The sequence below is a fragment of the Octopus bimaculoides genome, chromosome 30 (assembly GCF_046866305.1).
Source record: "Octopus bimaculoides isolate indiv1 chromosome 30, ASM4686630v1, whole genome shotgun sequence".
Lineage (NCBI taxonomy): Eukaryota > Metazoa > Mollusca > Cephalopoda > Octopoda > Octopodidae > Octopus > Octopus bimaculoides.
Window position 1 is genome coordinate 3,781,024 of NC_142957.1, and position 25,029 is coordinate 3,806,052.

Sequence of the window (25,029 nt, forward strand, 5' to 3'; positions counted from 1 at the left end):
ACCTACCCCCCTCTCTACTATGATTCCTTTAAGTCAAGAGTATTTTCTTTGTTACATTGTAACCTCACTTGATCCGATCAACGGAACAGCCTGCTTGTGAAATTAACAGGCAAGTGGCTGAATACTCCACAGACACGTGTTCCCTTAACGTAGTTCTCGGGGGATATTCAGCGTGACACAGAGTGTGGCAAGGCTGACCCTTTGAATTACAGGTACAACAGAAACAGGAAGTAAGAGTGAGAGAAAGTTGTGGTGAAAGAGTACAGCAGGGTTCGCTACCATCCCCTGCCAGAGCCTCGTGGAGCTTTTAGGTGTTTTCGCTCAATAAACACTCACAACGCCCAGTCTGGGAATCGAAACCGCGATCCTATGACCGCGAGTCCGCTGCCCTAACTACTGGGCCATTGTGCTTCCACTAGTAACTTCACTAGTTGTCATGAAAAAAGCAGCCGGGACACATTGCAAAGGGGTTGGCATTATGAAAGGCAGCCAGATGTAAAAACCATGCCAAGGGTAAGATTGGGTGTGATGCAGCTCTACAGCTTGTTGGCCCCTGTCAAACCAGCTAGCCATTGCCAGCATTGGAAAACAGACATTAAATGATGACGGTGACGACGACGGCGACCATGACCACGACCACGACGGAATAAAGATAAAATGGCCCAAAGAAGAATTTCCATTACATGTTTAACAAACAAGAATCATTGTCGACATTGTTGTTGTCGTTTCATGTTCATTTTGCATGCTGACATGAGTTGGACAGTTTCACAGGAGCTGAAAAGCCTGATGATTGCACCAAGCCCCACTTGATACATTGATATGATTTCTACAGCTGGATGCCCTTCCTAATGCCGGTCACTTTACAGAATGTAGTGGGTGCCTCTTACATTACATCAACACTAGTGAGGTTACCAAAGATTAAAGAATAAAGTTCTGAGAAAATGGTAACATCAGTGTTTTGGACGGCAGTGGTTGATACCTGGGTTGTTAGTTGAAAGAAACAGTGACTAATGTATTGGCGAGCTAATGCTTGTAGCATATTAGAAGATGGACGCTTGTGGCTGTAGATCAGAACTATTAGATCTTTGCAAGATGTTCCCAAGGTCTTAATTCATAGAAATTCTCTCGCAAGCAGTGTCTAGGTTATGTGTGCTTCTCATTGTCTTTTCAAATCCAATAACCATTCTGCATTATGCTGTTGACACATTATTAGGAGCCATCACAGCTTGACAGATCTTTCATTTATAAGACATAAATTAGTTATTAGCTATCGTGAATGCATTCATCAATCAGATCTCTAAATTAACAATGTGTTAAGTGTCTCCATTTTATCAACAGAAGTAATAAAATAATAGATTGTTATTTCAGATATTGCGAAGACTTATTGGGGCAAGCGAAAGCGAAATCGGGATGGCACCTGTGCCCAGCGTCGCCTTTCTGGCACCTGTGCCCGTGACATGTGTAAGGACTTTCGAGCGAGATCGTTGCCAGTGCCCCTGGACTGGCTCTTGTGTGGGTGGCACATAAAATATACCATTTTGAGCGTGGCCGTTGCCAGTACCGCCTGACTGGCCTTCGTGCCGGTGGCACGTAAAAGCACCCACTACACTCTCGGAGTGGTTGGCATTAGGAAGGGCATCCAGCTGTAGAAACTCTGCCAAATCAGATTGGAGCCTGGTGTAGCCATCGGGTTTCACCAGTCCTCAGTCAAATCGTCCAACCCATGCTAACATGGAAAGCGGACGTTAAACGATGATGATGATGATGATGATGATGATGATGATGATGATGTAAATAAATAATCTTCATGTACTTTATAAATGAAATAACTAGTACATTCATTGACACCAAACTCGTTGCCCACAGTTGGCAAACTTTCACTGTCTTGCATTTTTTCGATCATCTCTACCTTTTCCCGTAGAGTGTACATTCATCTGCATCATTTGTTAGGATCAGGAAGGTGCTTTCGTATTTTTCCTGTTTGCTGATCCTATGTTGATGTCCTATGAAAATGTAAATCCGTAGAAAAATATACATCCTCATAGTACAGTCATCTAAGCACAAGTGATAGTCAGTACATTCTGGGTAACTGAGAACTGTGTGTGATTGCTGGGGTGCATTTTTATGGTCCAAACTGAATCTTTGACTAACCACCAACCTGTGTTATCACAAATTAATCAATAATAAACATTATACGGTTCACAATGAACTGTACCATATTATTCTAGATCAGTGATAAATGAATCAGGGGTAAACAAGGATAAATGTTCTAAACTCAATGTGCTGGAATAACAGAATGTTGGCAGTAGTAAAGGACCCAGCAATGTAGACCCTTGTTCTAGCAAATAAGAAATGCCCCTCTTACAAATATGGAGAAGAAAATGTATGCAAGGCATTAAATAAATAAACAAAAAAAAAGATTACCCTGTTGTTACAAAATGGACGTTTATTAATTATAAAAGGACAATAATATTTAGACAGGGTGTATAAAGTTGACAGCTAATGACTGTGATGATGATCTCACCAAAATGTAACAACAATGATTTAAATGAAAATGAAGGGATCTTTCTGATTTGACGGACACCACTTGTTTTCTTAACGAAACACTTTCAAACTTGGGATACTGGTAGAATGTGTCATATAAAACATCTTTTTCTCTTAGCCTTCTTAACAAAAATTTCTTCTTAATAAGTTATTTCATGTTAAAGTTGTCGTATTTCTGTAATTTCAACCAATCACTGACGTCTATTCAGCTGAATACAGTTACTGCTGTTTTTATAAACAATAATTTTTGCCGGTGTCAAGAGTGTTATTCCCTGTTTAATTATATCATTATTCCCTAGTAAGGGTTTAGGGTTTTAGGGTTAGGGTTCAGGTTTTAGAGTTTTGGTTAGGGTTTTAGGGTTACGGTTGGGGTTATGAGTTATAGGGTTTTAGGGTTAGGGTTAGGGTTATGAGTGAGGTTATGGCAAAAATAATCATAACCCTAACCGTAACCCTAAAATTAACCCTAACTCTAAAACCCAAACCATAACCCTAAAACCCTAAGGCTAAAACCAGTACAAATGCACGAACGATGTCATAAATAACAGTACCACGGATAGTTGCTGTTGACAAACAACGGCACTAATTTTATTCAAGGGAAAAGATCCCATGACACCATTAGAATATGTTGTTTACAATCCACGGCAGTAACTGTTTTCACCTCAATAGACGTCAGTGATTGGTTGAAATTACCGAAATACGACAATTTTTTACATGAAATAATTTTGAATATAAACATTTTTCTGTTCTTTTAGACAAAATATACAAGTATACGAAGTTTGAAAGTGTTTCGGTACCAAAAACACTACATAAAACATAAATGAAAAGTGTTGCCCGTCAAATCAGAAAGATCCAAATGATGTACCTGAGAAATGATTAAAGAACAAAACAATATTAATTATGAAGATGGCCATTTATCAAACAGATTGCAATATTGGTTGTTATAATATAAAAATTAACGATGTCATCGCATCGCTGTATGTACGCATTTTTACAGTAAAATATACTCCATGGATCTGTGGTCCATTTTGACTGATAGTCTGTTACTACTACAGAAAGGCAGAATAAAAGGAATATAGGAAGATTCAGATGATAAGAAGCCTATGTTCACTTGCATTGTAAGGAGGTTCATTCCTTAACCAGGATGCAGCCAGCCAAAAGGAGAGAGATGGCTAAATTGATTGTGTTTTGGGGTTTACTAATTAAGATATTTCATCATCATCATCATCATCGTTTAACGTCTGCTTTCCATGCTGGCATGGGTTGGACGATTTGACTGAGGACTGGTGAAACCCGATGGCTACACCAGGCTCCAGTCTGATTTGGCAGAGTTTCTACGGCTGGATGCCCTTCCTAACACCAACCACACTGAGAGTGTAGTGGGTGCTTTTACGTGCCACCGGCATGAGGGCCAGTCAGGCGATACTGGCAACAGCCACGCTCAAATGGTGTATTCTATGTACCACCTGCACAAGAGCCAGTCCAGGGGCACTGGCAACAACCTCGCTCAAAAGTCCTTACACATGCCACAGGCACAAGTGCCAGAAAGGCGATGCTGGGCACAGGTGCCATCCCAATTTCTTCAACTGAGAACAATCAATTTTACCAGAATTATTTGTCTTGACCCTTCTGCAACCAGAGAAAGATCAAGGGGGTAACTCATTCTCATTAATCTCCAATTGCAGAGAGGAGAAAACAATAGACCAGAAATTTGTTTGACAATTAATCAAAATGTGGATTCAAGACTCCACTAGGCTATACTGTTGGCACTCCGTCGCTTACAACGTCGAGGGTTCCAGTTGATCTGATCAACGGAACAGCCTGCTCGTGAAATTAACGTGCAAGTCGCTGAGCACTCCACAGACACGTGTACCCTTAACGTAGTTCTCGAGGATATTCAGCGTGACACAGTGTGACAAGGCTGACCCTTTGAATTACAGGCACAACAGAAACAGGAAGTAAGAGTGAGAGAAAGTTGTGGTGGAAGAGTACAGCAGAGTTCGCCACCATCCCCTGCCGGAGCCTCGTGGAGCTTTAGGTGTTTTCGCTCAATTAACACTCACAACGCCCAGTCTGGGAATCGAAACCGCGATCCTACGACCGCGAGTTTGCTGCCCTAACCCCTGGGCCATTGCGCCTCCACAGGCTATACTGTAGCTAGTTGCTAAATCATTCTCCTCCCACATAATTTGTTAAAGACAAAGGATCAATAGTGGGAAGAATTGCAGGAATGTGCACTATGCGAAAATTAAAGAATATTCGGAATTATGAGGTTACAGATTGATGTGATGCCAGGTTGAGAAATGACCCAGATATATAAAAGAATATTTAAAAAACTGTGAATATGTCAAAAATATTGTTATATATATAATATAACAAACACGAAAAACTAATAGAATTTCCAAATTATTCCTGTATAAACATACCGGATAGACAAGGAGTGGGAATTAACGCATTACGTGTAAGAGAGTAATTAATAATTAAAGTTAAATAATTAAGGTTCGTATAAGTTAGTAGTAATCAAGCAGGAAGGATGATAAACATGTGCAATACGAAGAATTTATTCCGGCTCATTCTGCACTCAAAGCCAAGCAAGCAATAAGCAAGATTCCGCTCTCAAATAATACAATCCATAGGAGAATTATGGATTTATCGGATCTTTTTGGTTTGACGGGCAACATTTTTCATTTATGTTTTATGTAGTGTTTTTGGTACCGTAACACTTTCAAACTTCGTATACTTGTGTATTTTGTGTTATAGAACAGATAAAATTTTTGTATTCGAAGTTATTTCATGTAAAAAATTGTCGTATTTCGGTAATTTCAACCAATCACTGACGTTTATTGAGGTGAAAACAATTACTGCCGTAGAATGTAAACAACATATTCTAACGGTGTTATGGGATCTTTTCCCTTGAATAAAATTAGTGTTGATGTTTGTCAACAACAACTATCGGCAGTACTGTTATTTATAGACAACGTTCGTGCGTTTGTACTGGTTTTAGCTTTAGGGTTTTAGGGTTAGGGTTCCGGTTTTAGAGTTAAAGTTAGTTTTAGGGTTTCGGTTAGGGTTATGATTATTTTTGCCATAACCTCACTCATAACCCTAACCCTAAAACCCTATAACTCATAACCATAACCCTAACCCTAACCCCAACTCTAACCCTAAAACCCTAACCCTAACTCTAAAACCCGAACCCTAACCCAAACGCACGAACGACGTTATAAATAACTACCGCCGAGAGTTGTTGTTGACAAACAACGGCACTAATTTTATTCAAGGGAAAAGATCCCATTACACCGCTAGAACCTGTTGTTTACATTCCACAGCAGTAATTGTTTTCACCTCAATAGACGTCAGTGATTGGTTGAAATTACAGAAATACGACAACTTTAACATGAAATAACTTATTAAGAACTAATTTTTGTTAAGAAGGCTAAGAGAAAAAGATGTTTTATATGACACATTCTACCAGTATCCCAAGTTTGAAAGTGTTTTGTTAAGAAAACAAATGTTGCCCGTCAAACCAAAAAGATCCGATTTATCAGTTGATATAGAGGAAAATGTACAGAACAAACTTTAGAACACAGAATTTGCTTCACAGGCTGGCGAATCAACTGACATTAGCAACAAAGTACAACTACTTACATTTATTCGCTTTATTGATGGTAACCAAATCATAAATCAGTTCTTTTGTTGTGAAGAAATACTACTCATAACAAACGGTCAAGGTATTTTCGACATTTTATCTGCCCACTTTGAAAGTCTCTTTCTATATAAGCAAAGTACGGTCCAGATGGAGTATATTTAATCTGAACCTATCCCCCCACCCTTTTTTTTTTTACGGAATCCCACGTTTTAGGCTATGGAGATTTTGATTCACGATTTCTCGTGAATGCTTAGTGGTATTTCGTCTGCTGTTATGTTCTGAGTTCAAATTCCGCCCAGGTCGACTTTCCCTTCATCCTTTCAGGTTCGATTAAATAAGTACCAGTTACGAACTGAGTTTGATATAATCCGCTTAATCCCTGTATATGTACTTGTTTGTCCCCTCTTTGTTTAACCCCCTGTGGGAAATAAAAAAAGAAATGAATATGATAGGCGCAGGAGTGGCTGTGTGGTAAGTAGCTTGCTTACCAACCACATGGTTCCGGGTTCAGTCCCACTGCGTGGCACCTTGGGCAAGTGTTTTCTGTTATAGCCTCGGGCCGACCAAAGCCTTGTGAGTGGATTTGGTAAACGGAAACTGAAAGAAGCCAGTCATATATATGTATATACATATGTATGTGTGTGTGTGTGTGTATTTGTGTGTCTGTGTTTGTCCCCCCAACATTGGTTGACAACCGATGCTGGTGTTTACATCCCCGTAACTTAGCAGTTCGGCAAAAGACACCGATAGAATAAGTACTAGGCTTACAACGAATAAGTCCTGGGGTCGATTTGCTCGACTAAAGGCGGTGCTCCAGCATGGCCGCAGCCAAATGACTGAAACAAGTAAAAGAGTAATGTTACAAAGAATAAAAAGTTTAGAATGGTACAACAATGCACTATAATACCAAAAAATGGACTATATACCTGTTGTAATTTAGTTATCCATAGTCCGTTGATATTTCGGGATACAATTCCTTCTTCAGATATTTTTAGATGGAGTCACTGCTATAATCTGTTTTCCAGTGGCTTTTCTTTTTCTCTTTTTTTTTTTCTTTTTAAAACCGTTAGAAAACAGATTATATCTGAAGAAGGAATTGTATTCCAAAATATCATCAAGTAAAACAGAGTAGTTTCCCTTAGATATGAATAAATAAATCAAAACGAGTGGAATATATAGTGCATTGTTGTACCATTCAAAACTTTTTATTCTTTACAAACAATACACAATGCTTCAAGCGAACTACAATGCTCTCCTATAATGTTACAGTATTTCTCGTGCCCTGTCGTCGCCACTTTCCTCAGAATTAGACGCGTTTTTATTTCGTCCGCCAAATTTTAGCATTCTTTTTTTAAAATTTGTTCAAATCTTCGGTAATATGCCTTGAAGATGGCTCCTTCGGTCCAGATGTAATCTGAACCTTTCCTCCCTTATTTATTTATTTTTTTTTTACGGAATCCCACGTTTTAGGCTATGGAGATTCCGATTCTCAAAAAAAAATTTTCAAAAATCTCAAATTCAAAATTTCGATTCCCCCCCCGCCGCCATTTCCTCATTTTAGGGTTAGGTTTTGAGTTAGGGTTAGGGTAAACCTAACCCTAACCCTAACCCTGACCCTAACCCTAACCCTAACCAGATTTGGCTGTTATTTCTAGCATGTAAATAGCCTGCTTGGTGGTGGTGGTGGTGGTGGGGGAATTAAAATTTTTCAAACAATTTTTTTTCAAAATCATAATCTCCGTATTTTTTTTACGCATTTCTAAAAAAAAAAAATTTCCGGGAAATATTTTTAAATGGGGAAATAAGGGGGGGGGGGCGAAATTTTGAATTTTAGATTTTTGAAAATTTTTTTTCAGAATCGGAATCTCCATAGCCTAAAACGTGGGATTACGTAAAAAAAAAAAATAATAATAAATAAGGTGGGGAAAGGTTCAGATTACATATAGTCCATCTTCCTGATCATATTTCGATTCATTTATTGAATTTGCTAAATGGTCTGGCGAAAACGTATTTTCCGGGTTTGTTATCAACTTCATTAGGGGTGTCATTGCTACAACATTTGTTGTTGTTGTTGTTGTTGTTACTATTTTTGCTACTCAACTAAACCTTCTAACAAGTTTTCCATAATTTTACGGATTTTTCACAAAATATATACAAGAGGCGCAGGAGTGGCTGTGTGGTAAGTAGCTTGCTTACCAACCACATGGTTCCGGGTTCAGTCCCACCGCGTGGCACCTTGGGCAAGGGTCTTCTACTATAGCCGCGGGCCGACCAAAGCCTTGTCAGTGGATTTGGTAGACAGAAACTGGAAGAAGCCCATCGTATATGTATGTATATATATATATATATATATATATATATATATATATATATATATATGTGTGTGTGTGTGTATGTTTGTGTATCTGTTCCCCCCCCCCCCCGGCTCAGCATCGCTTGACAACCGATGCTGGTGTGTTTGCGTCCCCCGTAACTTGGCAGTTCGGCAAAAGAGACCGATGGAATAAGTACTAGGCTTACAAAGAATAAGCTCTGGGCTTGATTTGCTCGACTATAAAAGCGGTGCTCCAGCATGGCCACAGTCAAATGACTGAGACAAGTAGAAGAGAGAGTAAAGAGAGTAACGAAAATGTTTGTTACTCCTTTGTCGAGTTTTCAATTTCTTCACGTGAAAAAATTTTCAACGTTGATCTTTTTATATATATATGTATATATATATGTGTGTGTGTGAACGTATGTATATGTATAAATGTATGTGCGGTGGATGGAGTTTGCAGGCGCTGTTTGAGTGTGTGGAGCTGGGGAGATGTGTCAGTAAGTAATGTATTTCGATACATAGAGTGCGGGAAATTTTAAATGGATAACGTTGTAGGGAGTATGGCCCAGTGGTTAAGGTGTTACCCTCACAATTGCAACATCGTGGGTTTGATTCCAAGATCGAGCGTTGCGTTGCTTTTTTTTTTTAGCAAAGCACTTCTTTCACGTTGCTCTGGATTGAATTACAGTGGAGGCGCAATGGCCCAGTGGTTAGGGCAGCGGACACACGGTCGTAGGATCGTGGTTTCGATTCCCAGACTGGGCGTTGTGAGTGTTTATTGAGCGAAAACACCTAAAGCTCCACGAGGCTCCGGCAGGGGATGGTGGCGAACCCTGCTGTACTCTTCCACCACAACTTTCTCTCACTCTTTCTCCCTGTTTCTGTTGTGCTTGTAATTCAAAGGGTTAGCCTTGTCACACTCTGTGTCACACTGAATATCCCCGAGAACTACGTTAAGGGTACACGTGTCTGTGGAGTGCTCAGCCACTTACACGTTAATTTCACGAGCAGGCTGTTCCGTTGATCGGATCAACTGGAACCCTCGACGTCGTAAGCGACGGAGTGCCATCAACAACAACTGGATTGAATTACATGCAGAGAAATCTCTATGCCACTATAGGCTGGTGTTTATTACCTTCCATATTTAAATTCATTTATATCCATCACCTATGTATCCTCTTTTATGTGACATTTCTGTTTGGAAATATTTTGTTACTCTTTACTCTTTTACTCTTTTACTTGTTTCAGTCATTTGTCTGTGGCCATGCTGGAGCACCGCCTTTAGTCGAGCAGAGTCGACCCCAGGACTTATTCTATGTAAGCCTAGTAGTTATTCTATCGGTCTCTTTTGCCGAACCGCTAAGTTACGGGGACGTAAACACACCAGCATCGGTTGTCAAGCAATGTTGGGGGAACAAATATAGACACACAAACATATATATATATATATATATATATATATATATATATATATATATACATATATGTGATGGGCTTCTTTCAGTTTCCGTCTACCAAATCCACTCACAAGGTTTTGGTCGGCCCGAGGCTATAGTAGAAGACACTTACCCAACGTGCCATGCAGTGGGACTGAACCTGGAACCTTGTGGTTCGTAAGCAAGCTACTTACCACACAGCCACTCAAAAATATTGTTATATCACCATGGCTCCATGGTTAAGAAATTTGCTTCCCAACCACATAGCTTTGGGTTCAAAATATATATATACATATATATAAAAGAAGTAAGGACAAAGATCCTTCAAAGGGGTGTTAAGCATAGAATATATAAAAGCTATTTATTCAGTATTGGTATAATCAATAAATATAGGCGTAGACGATCTTTTTATTCAAAATTGGTACAAATAGGCGCAGGAGTGGCTGTGTGGTAAGTAGCTTGCTTACCAATCACATGGTTCCGGGTTCAGTCCCACTGCGTGGCACCTTGGGCAAATGTCTTCTGCTATAGCCTCGGGCCGACCAAAGCTTTGTGAGTGCATTTGGTAGACGGAAACTGAAAGAAGCCTGCCATATATATGTATATATATATATATATATATATATATATATATATATGTATGTGTGTTTGCGTGTCTGTGTTTGTCCCCCAACCATTGCTTGACAACCGATGGTGGTGTGTTTACGTCCCCGTAACTTAGCAGTTCGGCAAAAGAGACCGATAGAATAAGTACTAGGCTTACAACGAATAAGTCCTGGGGTCGATTTGCTCGACTAAAGGCGGTGCTCCAGCATGGCCGCAGTCAAATGACTGAAAGAAGTAAAAGAGTAAAAAGAGAATAAATCCAATAAAGAAATATGGTAACCGAAGAGTAAAAAGGACTTGAGTTTAAAATCTTCTTTGCAAATTTCATGTTAATTTCTGTTCCCAACTCCATCTTATGATGACAATGTTATTTTACTAAATTCCTCGTTATTTTCAAAATTAATTGAAACAAAGAAAATGTATTTCAATAGAAATATCTTAGTCATATGTTCTAGCTTCCAGAACTTTCCATCTAACCATTTTGTTGCCAATCTGTCAGGAACCACATCTACTTCTACAATACAAACTTCCAAGCATCAGTTTAATAACAACAGACTTATTTCATGAAATTCTTCATCATTTTTCAAAAGACATGAAAAAAGAAAGGCAGTACATTTCAATAAAAATTTGGTAACAAAAGGTTAATAACATAAACATCTTTTTATTTCAATGCCAACATTACAAATATTATCATCCTCAGAAACATTATTAGCATATTTATCACACCATCATCATCAGCATCATCACAAACATTACCATTATCACAACTATAGACATTAACTCTTTTTAGCATTCAGATTATTGCTAAATGTGATGCTTATTAATTCACATTCTTTTGAGTCAATGATGCATTATCTCATGGCTTTTAGATTTCAATAACGTGATTGTTTAGTTTTAGAATGTCATTGTAGGGTAGGTATGAGAGGCTGGATCTGGCCTTGTTTTCAATTAATCATGCATTATCTCATAGCTTTCAGATTTCAAAAATGTGATTGTTTTAATTTAGAATGACATTGTAGGGCAGGTGTGAGAAGCTAAACGTGACAGTTTGAATATAAAACATGTAGAATATTTTGGTCAGATATCACCAATTTAAAGGCTAATGGGTTAACCCGACTGATACCGACTCATCTGTGGCCACCCCTACTTTTATAATGCAAACAACCATCATTAGTATTCTTGTCTCTTATATATTGGTAGTGTTTCCGGTCTGAGAAGGACGCTTCTGCAATTTCTTGCTGGTCAACCTGCACAAATAATTCATTTATGGTGATCAAATGATTACCTCATTCCCTGCAACAAGCTGACAGGTGCAATCAGTAAATATTTGATGCATTGCACACTGATATAACAATCACAGTCAAAATTTTTATAGATTTTCGGTAAAAAATTCCTTAATCTTTAACCAGGACTTTTCTTGTGCCTCAGCATGTTGTTGAGGGTAACCACCATAAATAAATGTCTGCCCCATTTTCGGATGATAAATACTGTTAAACAATGGCGTGTATGGAGGTTCCAAGACGTGACCAGCACCTTCGTATATAATTAATTCAACATCTTTTCTTTTCGCTGGAGTTAAGTTGTTGTGCCAGAGGTAATAGTCACGAGTGTGATATAAGTTGTCATCACCACCAACTAAAAGCAATACTTTACTACGGGAACTCTCGTCTAAATAAAACGACTTAGATTCCTCTATTTTCCAATTTGTACTTATAAATCCATCATCCTTCATTACAGTAAGGCCATAGACCATTGAAGAGTGATATGGCACCTGTTTACCGTTATGGCGGATGCCAAATATAAAGAAGTTTGGGAGGCCATTAATACTTATAACAGCGCTTACTTGCGGACACTCTTTGGCCATGTATACAGCTATTACCCCTCCTAGAGATAGCCCTAAAACACCTATACCATTCTCACTGGAAACTTGCTCATGGTTAATAAGCCATTCAATAGCCTCTTCGAAATATTCAAAATCAACTTCTGTGACGACTGAAGGTAAGTCTTTATAAGCAAAATAGGCCAAACTTAAAGCTATAAATCCATGGGACGCTAACAAAGCACCTCTGGATTCTATCAAAGAACCAGTGCTACCAAACAGATCTATCACAGCAGGATATCGTCGTCGTTGTCTGTTGGATGTTTCATCACTTGGTATGAATAAACTACCCCGAAGTCTTCCATGGTTAACTGTGATTTTGCGGACACCAGATCTCATAAACGATCGTTGAACTAATTTGGTTGCTAATGGTTTTATATCAGAAGTAAACTCAGAATGCTGCGAGATATGACCAGGGTGGACCATCACAGTGCAATCCAAAGATTTGGTGGCATCATCAGTATTAATTCTACCATGTTTTCCAACTACTTGAGTCATACTCCAAAATAATCCCATGGGATCAATTCCAGTGTAAGTTCCCGCTAAACATGGATCAGTGACCAGATTAACACATCCGTCAACTGAAGTTTTGAAATGTCCGAAAGACCTGAAAACGGATTCTCTTTTCTTTGAGCTCTGTTCCATTGTGGCACTGACTGTGACATTTTCTTCAGGTTTCAAACCAGAAACACTCACAGACAATTGCTCATCAACCAAACCATTTTCTGGATTCACTGTTACCGAAACTGGGCAGCGGGTTGAAACTAGCACTCTGGGTAAGACTGTTGGGTAGCTGGGTGTGTGACGTAGAGCAGAGAGTAGTTGGTAGGATGGATGGAGGATCATCTTTCTCGGTCAGTGTATACTTGCAGGACTGCAGAAAAAAAAATTAATAAATAAAATGGGTTGTTTTAGATAAAAATTCAAGATTGAGACAAGCAGGTTTTGTTATTAAAACAGTGACTTTAATTACTTATTAACATAGGAATTAAATAGAAACAGGATCAAATGTAATATTTATCGAAACATCAAAGATTTTCCCATTCATCCTCAGCGTCAAACTAATACGATTGCATGTTGTTCCCCTTTCTTCCTCGTTTGGTTCCTGTAAGTTTGAACTCTATATATATAAATATGTAGAAATCAAAGAGACAACACTGGAAAAAGCTAGATGTTATATAATGAAAATCATTAGCTTACAGCTGTTCTTCCAATATGATGTTGTGGACTCTTAGTTGAGTACCAGGATAACATCTTATAGCTTCATCAGAGCCTTGAATATGAAGTGCCCTTCGTATGGGAAATTTACATTTTCAGAACATGCAGGTGCTATGAGTGAGAAAGTTTGTGTTGTTACTGGAAGTTCTATCCCAAGGTAGAACAATGTATATCTACATACATACACTCTCTCACACACACACACACACACACTCTCTCTCTCTCTCTCTCTTTCTCTGTCTCTCTCTCTTTCTGTCTCATGCCCACACACAAAGTCACACACATGTATGCATAGAAATATATCGGACAAAAAGACGTGGACAAAGTGACATCGGAGGCAAAATCTGGTCACGAATCCTATCAGTAGGTCACGACTTCAGTTCTCAGTCCAGGTGTTGCATCATATCCTTCAGCAAGGGACTGCCCTTTAAGTTTCACTAGTCAGCTCAGCTGAAAACAAGTACTAGCCATGCGCTGGGGGCTAATTCTGCCATAAAGAGAGGTCTTGATAAAGCAGGCTTATCACCAGAGACATTCCAACTGTGACCATAGAGCATATGATCAGTGATGATCCAACCACAGCCATTGTATCCTCTTGGCATTGTGTATCTAGGACTAGATTATCAAATGTGTCACTCTTTTTCATGGGAGTAGGGTGTAATTTAAGGGCGATTTGGCTGCTATTTCTTGCAACTTGAAGCTCCACATAACTCTCCTACATTGGCTAGTAGCATTTTACAAATCACTTTTGCCCCAGGTCACCCCCTCAGCCATCAAGCTTATAACCAAAGACACCCCAACTATGACCATTCCATCCTTCTCTCAGGCACTATCTAAGATTACATTATCCAATGTGTCAAATCCTTTAACAAGACAGTAGTGTAATTAAAAGGAGAGTTGACTGCTATTTCTAGCAAAGTGAGGGTACACACAGAGCTCTCCCACGGCCACTCTTGAAAAAAGCAGGCCTATGATCAAAGATACCTAAGCCAAGATTATTTGACCTTTCTGTCTCGCAATGTGTATCTAGTACTACAATATCCAATGTGTCCTTTATTTTCAAAGATTGTAGGATGTAATTTAAGTGTGATTTGGCTGTGATTTCTAGCAAACTGGGGGTACACATGAGCTCTCCTACATTATCACCTTAGCCACAGGTCTTTCCTGGTCCAGAAAGTTTATGATCGAAATAAATTCGCCATAACCATCCAGTCCTTTTTCCAAAGTGTCCCTTAAAAATTTCAAGTATTTTGGTTGAGTGTCACGATCACATGGTCCTGGGTTCAGTCACAAAAGACTGCACTGCCATCAGCAGCTAAGATTTCTTCAGGTGTAGAGCCATGGCCTCTGGAGACCCACGGATGCCTACTGCGAATATATAAATAATAATAATAATAATAATAGTAATGATGACGATGATTTCAAAATTTTGCCACAAGGGCAGTTCGGGGGAGGGGATTAAGTCGATTATATCGACGCAAGTACGTAACTGGTACTTAATTAATCAACCCCAAAAGAATGAATGGCAATGTTGACTTCGGCGGAATTTGAACTCAGAACACGAAGACAGACGAAATACCTCCAAGCATTTCGGCCGGCATGCTAACGATTCTGCTAGCTCAGCGCCTTATAATAGTAATAACGATAGTAATGATAATAATAATAATAATAATAATGATAATCCTTTCTACTATTGGAACAAGGACTGAAATTTGGGGTGAAAAGACCGATCGATTACGTCGACCCTAATGTTTCACTGGTACTGAGTTTATCGACCCTGAAAGGATGAAAGGTAAAGTCGACCTCGGTGAAATTTGAACTCAGAAAGTGGTGACAGACGAAATACATCTATGCATTTCGATCGGTATGCTAACGATTCTGTTAGCTTGCTGCCATATTATTATTATTATTATTATTATTATTATTATTATTATTATTATTATTCATGTTGTTGTTGTTGTTGTTGTTGTTGTTGTTGTTGTTGTTGTTGTTGTTGTAGTAGTAGTAGTAGTAGTAGTAGTAGTAGTAGTAGTAGTAGTAGTAGTAGTGGTAGTAATAATAATAATAATAATAATAATAATAATAATAATAATAATAATAATAAACCTTGGCTGGGAGGAATATTTAATAATAATAATCCATCCAAGGATTATTGTATTATTAAATTTATAAAAATTATAATTATTATTATATTTATCTTACATTAGATTGGCACAGCTTGATGCAACCCCCCCAAAATTGGTTTGCATCATTAGAAAGTGTCCGGCATAGTGGAATAGAAGGTTATTTGCACATTCACAACATTTCCTGTAAACAAATTTAAAAGAAATTCTCCAGTATATATATATATATATATATATATATATATACACGGTGGTGCACCAGCATGACCGCAGCCACTTGGCTGAAACACATAAATAAATAAATAAATAAATATATATATATATATACATATATATATATATATATATATATATATATATATATACGGGAGAATTTACGAAAAAAACAACAACAGACGAGGACAGGGGGTGTAAACAACAAAAGGATGTATTAGTTTAACGCTCGGGAATAGAGAAAGTCTTTAACGTTTCGAGCTACGCTCTTCAACAGAAAGAATACGGAGAAAACAAGGAGAAAAACAGGGAGAAAAAAAATTGAATGTTTTGGTCAGCGATCAATCATGGCGATGTATATATGATTCGATTTTGTATCTCGTTTGCAAGATTCTTTATGTGAATTCGTGAATTGAAACAAATTTTCTTGTGCCTGAGTAGAGCCACACTGCATTAATACCTAACACACTCACCAGTTCAGTTTCCAATCATTTATTATTTATATTCTTTTTTAATATATTTTCTTCATATAAATAATAAATGAGTAGAAATTGAAGCGGAGAGTGTGTTAGATATTAAGGCAGTATGATCCCCCCACCACCAGACAACACAATATACGTGAGTATAAAAAAGCAGCGAGCTACCAGAAACATTAGGACACCGGGCGAAATGCTTAGCGGCATTTTGTCTGTCTTTACGTTCTGAGTTCAAATTCCAACGAGATTGACTTTGCCTTTCGTCATTTCGGGGTCGAAAAATTAAGTACCAGTTACGTACTAATGTCGGTCTAATCGACTGGCCCCTCCCCCAATATTTCAGGCCTTGTGCCGAGAGTAGAAAAAACATGTGTGTGTATATATACGTGTGTGTGTGCGTTCGTGCGTGTTCCCCACTACTGCTTGACAACTGGTACCGTAACTTGGCTGCTTATTGAAGGAAACCTACAGAATAGATACCGATATTAAAGAAGAAAAACAAAGTACCAGGATCGATTTCATTCGATTAAAGATTTCTAAGGTAGTGCCCCAGCATGGTCGCAGTCTAATGACTAAAACAAGTATGAGACAAAAGAGAGACCCCTCTTGGGGGTCAATTAAACAAGTACCAGTTGAGCACTGGGTGTGATGCAATCGACTAGCCCTCTCCCATAACATCTCAGGTTTTGTGCCTATAACAAAAAGAATCGTTATTAATAGCACCACAATCAAACAGGACAGCATGTATATGGTCCTTAGATGTGCTAGAAATAACAGCAACATCTCTCACAAAACACAGTCAACTGTCTTTCAAACAACAATACCATCAACAATCGGATCTTAGATATATATCATGTTATATGTGAATACAAATGTGATGAGTTCAAATTCCTCCGCGGTCGACTGTGCCTTTCATCCCCTCGACATTGCTGGCCTTGTGACGAAACTGTGAACCCATATACGTATAAGGCAGTGGTTCCCAACCTTTTCACTACCGAGGACCTCTTTTATTTTACATGAGGTTTCCCACTGACCCCAGGATATTGAAAGGTTTGTCAGCCTAACATGTTCACGGACCTCCAGTACTACATATACAGTACTTACACAAATATGCAGTAATGCCTAACTTTACGAGGACCAGCTGTACAAGACCTCAAGTTTACGAGTTTTATTTTTCAAGCACAAGATGCAAATTTTTAAAACTGAGTGCAAAAGTTTCAACTACCACAAGAAGCGCTTCTGCATGTTACTGAGAAGTTTATAGAGAGCGAAGAAAAGCCTCTTCTAAGCACAAAGTTATATGTGCATATATGTATCAAAGATGTTGTATCCATTCACCGTTAGACTGTGGTGACAGGGACAAACGCACACACACATATATGTATGTGTGTCTATATATATGTATATGCATATGTATATGTGTGTGTGTGGGTATACAACCTTCAACAAAGTAACAGTCATGTATACACCTTGAACTGACACACATTTTCAGTACGTAAACATACGTTCACATGTATATACACATGCACACACACACATAGACACGTCTACACACTTACCTAATTACACACACACATACATACATATAGGCAAACATACATACACACATACATACGTACATATATATATCATGAACTAACTGTTACTTTCTCAGATGCAGCACAGAATTTTGTCAGTGAACAGGTCGCGGTCTCAAAGCGACGAAAATATTTGGCAAATTAAATTTAAATGTTGAAATGAATCTAATGGTTTTTGTGTGTTTCTTAAATGGCTTATAAACACCTTCCATGCTGCAACTCTAAACTTGTTTTTTAAAAAGGTATTCTACAAGTCCGTCTATGAGTGCTTGTGAATGGGCGATCGCATCTACAAGTGACAGTGTGTATGAGTATAGTGCGAGTGAAAGTGATGCAGAAAACAATTATAAATAATATTTGTTATTATAAATGATCTTGACATTCTTCTTACTTTACATAAAATATTCTTTACATTCTACTGTTGTTTTCATCATCATCATTGTTTAACGTCCGCTTTCCATGCTAGCATCGGTTGGACGATTTTACTGAGGACTGGCAAGCCAGAAGGCTGCACCAGGCTCCAATTTGATCTGGCAGAGTTTCTACAGCTGGATGCCCTTCCTAACGCTAAACACTCCGAGAGTGTAGTGGGTGATTTTACATGCCACCTGCACGGGAGCCAGTCCAACGGCACTGGCAGCGACCTCGCTCGAGTGACTTTCTAACGTGCCACCAGCACAAGTGCTAGAAGGCAACGCTGGTAACGATTACGCTCAAATGGTGCTATTTACGGGCCACTAGCACGGAAGCCAGACAGTTGCTCTGGCAATGATCACGCTCGAACGGTGCTGTTAGTGCCCCACTGGCGCAGGTGCCAGTCATCGAGTATGGTTCAATTACGATTTCACTTGCCCCAACAGGTCTTCGCAAGCAGGGTTTAGTGTCCAATGAAGGAGAGGTTGGCATGGGTGCCAGTCGTTGGATTCGGTTCATTGCCATTTATTTACAAGTATTATAAGTTTTGTGGTGTTGTGTGCTGTGATGAGCTGTGTGTTGTGGTGGAGAGGCGTGAGGCAAACAGAGGTGAAGCCAGACCGGAAGTGTCAAATCGGAAGTCGGCGACACACGGTCGAAGGCTAGCACGTGGGGCCAGTGAGAAAACAGCGACGTTACGAGAAAGACGTGTTCTGATTAGGAGCGATCGTGTACCCCGCTGCGGTCGGCAATGTAACGTCCAACGCTTCATTCTGTCCTTTTGCTTCTTGTTGTCTTCTTCCTCCATCTCACCACAAGCTATTTCGGCCCATAAGAAAAAAAAAAAAAATTATCAGTGTAGTCCGGATTGCTATTGATATAATTAAGCCGTTTTGCGGCGACACGGACATGGTCGCATGGCTAAAGAAGATGAAGCTGGTCGCGAAGCTCCAAGGGATATGCGACTTGGCAAGTTTTCTACCGCTCTACTTGGATGGTCCGGCGTTGGCGCTATTTTTAGAGATGGAAGAGAGGGACCAAGTTAGCGCGGAGAAAATAGAAATCCGCTTGATGGAGGCCTTCGCAGAAGGAATGTTTGAGGCGTACGTTCACCTGGGGAGAGCGAAGTGGACCGGCGAACAGGTTGACGTGTTTGCCAACGAACTTAGGAGGTTGGCTAGACTTGCGGGGTACGAGGGAGAATCGCTGGATCAAACGGTAAAGTTGGCGTTTGTGACTGGGTTTCCTGACCACCTGTCGGTCGAATTGCAGAAACTGCCGGACGTGAGCACCATGCCCATGGCGGATATAATATCGAGAGCTCGTATGTTAGTTTCCTGTCGTAGGTCGTCACCAGTGGCAGCCGCGGCTACAGCAAAAGGTGGCCGGCCAAGGAGTGTCGTAGAGGGGTCGAACAAGGAACGTGTGCGACCGTTCAAAGGACAGTGTTTCCGGTGTCAGGGCCCGCACATGGTGCGAGACTGTAAGTTACCTAAGCCTCAGGTCATCTGCTACCGTTGTCGTGAAACGGGACATATAGCCAGCGAATGTCTGCAGGGAAACGGTCTAAAGGAGACTACTGCGCCAGCGGTCTCACTTTCAGATCAATAAAAGCGCAATTTTTTCTACCCGTTGTTGATGTGCTAGTGGATGGGAAGGTGTCGCGTGCCCTTGTGGACACGGGCTGTACAACGACCCTGATGACTCCGGGAGTGGTAGAGACGTGGAGTGGAGAAAGCAGTGTGAGGGCAGTCGACGGAAGACAGGTACGCTGTGAAGGCATTACTGAGGTGCAGGGAGCAAAGCTAACGCTGCAAGCAATTGTAGTTGGCCACTTGGTAGATGAGATTGACGTGGTGTTGGGGATGGACGCCATCAACCGTCTTGGTGGCGTTAGGATTGCAGGAGATGAGGTCAAGTTCGGAAGCGTGGGGGCATCGTACGCCGTGAGTCGGGACCGCCAGGGAGAGCAGAGCCCCATCGAGGACGAAGATTTTCAGGCGGCGTTTGATGGTCGGAGGTGGACGATAGAGTGGCGATGGAAGGACGAGCCCCCACTGCTAAAGAACAGGGTGAACTGCTACCAGCATACGTTGAAAGGTCACGCCGGCGTCGAGTTCGACGAGGGGGTAGAGAGATGGATCAGGAAGGAGTCCTTGTCCCGTGGAAAGAGGAGGTGGTGAGTGGAGTGCTGCAGCCGACGAAAGGAAAAGTCAGACCAGTGCTGGACTTTAGGGAGCTGAACGACCATATATCGTGCCACACGGGAGGCGAGGCAACAGACGTTTGCGGTGAGACGTTACGTGTGTGCAGACAGTTGACCAAGGCAGCGACGATCGTCGACTTGAAGTCGGCATATTTGCAGCTCCGTGTGAGTGACAAGCTGTGGCGATACCAGCTGGTGCGGTACAAGGGCCGGACGTACTGTTTAACCAGGCTGGGTTTCGGGCTGAATTCCGCTCCGAAAATTAAGGCGATGGTGCTCAAGTCCGTCCTAGGGAAAGAGGAGAGTATAAGGAAGGCCACCAGTTCCTACATCGACGACATTTTGGTTGACGAGACTGTAGTAAGAGCCACCAAGGTAGTGAGACACCTGGAGAGGTTCGGGCTGATTGCGAAGCCGCCTGAGTCGATGGTGGGAGGAGCTGCGCTGTGGCTGAAGCTACAAAAAGACAGATCGGGCGAGCTGGTGTTCCGGAGAGGAAACGAGATCCCTGAACTGGGCACCAGCGTGAGTAGGCGGGAACTGTTCTCGGTGTGCGGGAAGCTGGTGGGACATTACCCGGTTGCAGGATGGCTTCGGACAGCATGTAGCTTCATCAAGAGATGAGCCGAAGGAGCAAAGTGGAATGACAGAGTTGGGGAGAAAACGACCGACATGATGCAGGAAGTCTTGGTCAGAGAGAGAGCAGAGTATCCAGTGAGGGGCAGTTGGTATGTTCCCAAATCAAAGAGTGGGATCGTTTGGTGTGACGCCAGTAGCATCACAATAGGGGTTGTCTTGGAAATGGGAGGCACCGTGGTGGAAGATGCAGCCTGGCTCAGGAAGATGGATGACTGCAACCATATCAACGTAGCGGAGTTGGATGCCGTGCTGAAGGGGGTGAACCTGGCCTTGAAGTGGGGGCTGTGCACCATCGAGATTAGAACCGATTCGACCACTGTGCTTGGTTAGGTGATGACAGTCCTCACCAATGAGCGGAGGGTGCGAACCAAAGGGGCTGCGGAGATGCTGGTAAAGCGCCGATTGGGAATATTGCGGGAGCTAACCGCTGAGTTCGATCTGGAGCTGAGCGTAATATTTGTGCCTTCCGAAAAGAACAGGGCAGACGTCCTAACCAGGGTAAAGCGAGCTTGGTTGCAGGTGCCAGAGGATGCGGAGCAGGCTGTGGCTGCAGTATGTTGTCTGAGTGACTCGGAGTTGAGGAGACTGCATACTATGCATCACATGGGAGTGGACAGGACGTTGTTCTTCGCCAGGAAAGTTGACTCCGAGGTAACGAGGCGGAGCGTGCAGAGAGTGGTTAGCAGCTGTGACAGGTGCCAGTCTATTGACCCTGCTCCGGGCGTACATGAGGCGGGAAGTATTCCAGTGGCCCACAACTGGAAACGACTGGCAGTGGACGTAACACACTACCGGCAGGGGACGTACCTCTCAATGGTTGACTGCGGACCGGGGCGGATGGCCATATGGAGGGAGATGAAGACGGGGACTGCAGAGGAAATCGCAGGAGTGTTAAATGGGATATTCCTGGAACGAGGCCCCGTGGATGAGCTGCTGCAGAATAATGGCACTGCATTTCGCTCGGAGGTGCTGAAAGAAGTGCTTGACGGGTGGCAGGTCAGCCGCTTCTTCAGGGCGGCATACCGGCCAAGTGGAAATGGAGTGGTGGAAAGGTATCATCGTACCATCAAGACCGTGGCAGAGAGGGGCCACATTTCGCCAATCGAGGCCGTATTTTGGTGCAATATGTCGTCCAGGTCAGGACAGGCTGAGGAGTCGGTGCCACACAGGGCAATATTCAGGTACGAGTGGAGGCACCCGTGTATTGCATCAATGCGACTCCGGGGAGAAGACGAGCACACCTTCGTGCAGATCGGGGAAGAAGTTTGGGTAAAACCCCCAAATGCACGGTGCACATCACAATGGGGGAAAGGAACTATAACCTCCATCAATTCAAAGAACAACGTCTCAGTCGATGGTATGCCACGCCACGTTTTGGATGTGCGGAAGATTGTCAGTCCTTCAGGGGATGGAACCAGCTGCAGTGGGCAGGATGATGAAGACAGCAGCAGTAGGCAAGATGATGAAGGCAGCGCGCCAGGAACTCAGGCCAGTCCCGGCGTCGCACAGCGACCACAGAGGGAGCGGTACCCTCCTCCCTGGTTGGCTGATTATGAAACCAATTAAGGTAGTTCGGGAGAGAGGAGCGAGTGGGAGAGCCGGTGTTGTGGGCTTTGATGAGCTGTGTGTTGTGGTGGAGAGGGGTGAGGCAAACAGAGGTGAAGCCAGACTGGAAGGGCCAGACCGGAAGTGTCAGATCGGAAGTCGGCGACACGAGGTCGAAGGCTAGCACGTGAGGCCAGTGAGAAAACAACGACGTTACGAGATAGACGTGTTCTGATTAGGAGCGATCGTGTACCCCTCTGCGGTCGGCAAGGTAAGGTCCAACGCTTCATTCTGGCCTTTTGCTTCTTGTTGTCTTCTTCCTCCATCTCACCACAAGTTGTATAGGTAAAATATTTTGTCTGGGAAGGAATTACGATTTATAACATTGCTGCTATGGAAAATTATCGCTCTACTTTACGAGTGGCATCCGGGAATAAATTAACTCCTACGCCGAGGCATTACTTTACATACTACATACACACATAAACACATAATACATACAAAAAAAATATACATAAACATAAGTGGTTCGGCTGGATAAAAAATTGAAGAAATAAAACATTTTTTTAGAAAGCCGTGTTTACATTGTGACAGGTATCGATTAACCTGTGCGTATATGATTTATAAATGAAACTATGTATACATGTGATGTGTATATATTAATCTACATCTACAGCGTGAGGTATATTTTAACTTGGGACTTATGAAAGGAAAGCTTTATATTTATCCCAATGTATGAAACAAGGACTAACGAAAGATCTGCAAAGAGGCATGGACGTTTAGAAGAAGAGGCACATCTAATCTATATTTACATGGGATATGTGTAGATTAATGTATGTTGACATTGTGATAAGCATCTATTATGATGTGTACATTAACTTATGTTGACACGCGATGTTTTATATCTACATTGTGAAGGCACATGGCTCACTGGTTAAAGCGTCGGGCTCGCAGTGATGACATTGTGAGTTTGATTCCCAGAGTGGGTTGTGTGTTGTGATCTTGAGCAAGACACTTTATTTCACGTTGCTCCAGTTCGCTCAGCTGTAGAAATGAGTTGCGACATCACTTGTGCCAAAGCTGTATTCCCTTGAACAACGTTGGTGGCATGAAAAGGGTAAACTGATATGCATGGGCAATTGCTGGCCTTCTTTAAACAACCTTCTGTAAGTTATGAGGCAAGAAAGTAGAAGTGGGGTTCACATCTGTAGGAATGCCCTCTTCTTCCCACCCACAGAAAAAGACTTTCTCACAAATTCCCATATGATCCGAATCTACACCATCTGAAGAATATTTATAGAAAATTTCATTTAAAAATATCTATTTGTGCAGAAACAGAATCGAGTCCCAATTGTGTAGGTTTGCCATCAAAACTTCAACCCGCTCTGTAGAAGTTAGGTCACAGTTGTAATTGAGTTAAACGTTTTACTATTGTGAATAAAAACAAAGTAATGTATGTAAATTAATTATATCTCACCTCTGATTTAATAAATTCTCATTTAACAGTTCATGTAGTTAAGACACTGAATGAACCTTCCAAATTTCGTTTCTGGGATATAAACATTGTTTGTGAGTTAGGTGTGAGAGTAGGAGGAAGGGGAGACATGTACCTATAGATAAACTGAAACAAGGAAGGGTGATGGGATGAGGAAGAGAAGGAGAGGACTAAAGATAGAAAGCGGGGAATAGATATAGTGAAAAAGAAGGATAGGTGATAGGAAAAGAACGACGAGTGATAGTAATGGTAGAGGAGAAGAGATAGACAGAAAGGAGGAAATGATATATGTATATATACACATATATGTATATATATATATATATATATATAATAATAATAATAATAATAATATTAGGGATAAACATCCAAATTTACAGGTTGAAAACCCAATTAAATTCAATTTATTAAAAATTAAAATTAAATTAACTTTCACAGTATAAAATATATAGTTTTAGAGAAAAGAACCAAAGTTCATGAACTAATCCATGAAAATCCAGTCACATATAGAAAAATTAATAAGTAAAAGCACGATAAATAAGTATAATATAATACACAGTAAATATCATAAGATAAAGATAATAAATATCTTTATCTTATGATATTTACTTATTAATTTTTCTATATGTGAATGTGGATTTTCATGGATTAGTTCATGAACTTTGGTTCTTTTCCCTAAAGCTATATATTTT

The 25,029-nt window shown here is 40.9% G+C and overlaps 2 protein-coding genes across 3 annotated transcripts; one reads left to right on the forward strand and one right to left on the reverse strand.

Annotated features, from left to right (window-relative positions):
* Positions 1–11,193: 11,193 nt before the first annotated feature.
* On the reverse strand, positions 11,194–24,449 carry LOC106873588 (acyl-coenzyme A amino acid N-acyltransferase 1). Of its 2 annotated transcripts, XM_089345908.1 has the most exons (3): positions 24,320–24,449; positions 15,852–15,956; positions 11,194–13,305 (listed from the first exon to the last, which is right to left on the reverse strand). In XM_089345908.1, exon 3 carries the CDS (start codon positions 13,275–13,277, stop codon positions 11,922–11,924), a length of 1,356 nt encoding a protein of 451 aa, XP_089202034.1. In that variant the 5' UTR covers positions 13,278–13,305; positions 15,852–15,956; positions 24,320–24,449; the 3' UTR covers positions 11,194–11,921. The 2 variants fall into 2 exon arrangements, with proteins under 2 accessions (XP_089202034.1, XP_089202033.1); XM_089345907.1 differs by lacking the exon at positions 15,852–15,956 and having other exon boundaries at positions 24,320–24,444.
* On the forward strand, positions 19,239–20,130 carry LOC149130138 (uncharacterized). Its single transcript, XM_089345909.1, has one exon. The coding sequence runs from the start codon at positions 19,362–19,364 to the stop codon at positions 20,061–20,063; it is 702 nt and encodes a 233-aa protein (XP_089202035.1). The 5' UTR covers positions 19,239–19,361; the 3' UTR covers positions 20,064–20,130.
* Positions 24,450–25,029: the final 580 nt, after the last annotated feature.

Coding starts and splice junctions, on each gene's coding strand:
- LOC149130138 (XM_089345909.1), top strand. CDS start 19,362: ATGGTCGCATGGCTAAAGAAGATGAAGCTGGTCGCGAAGCTCCAAGGG.
- LOC106873588 (XM_089345908.1), bottom strand. CDS start 13,277: ATGATCCTCCATCCATCCTACCAACTACTCTCTGCTCTACGTCACACA.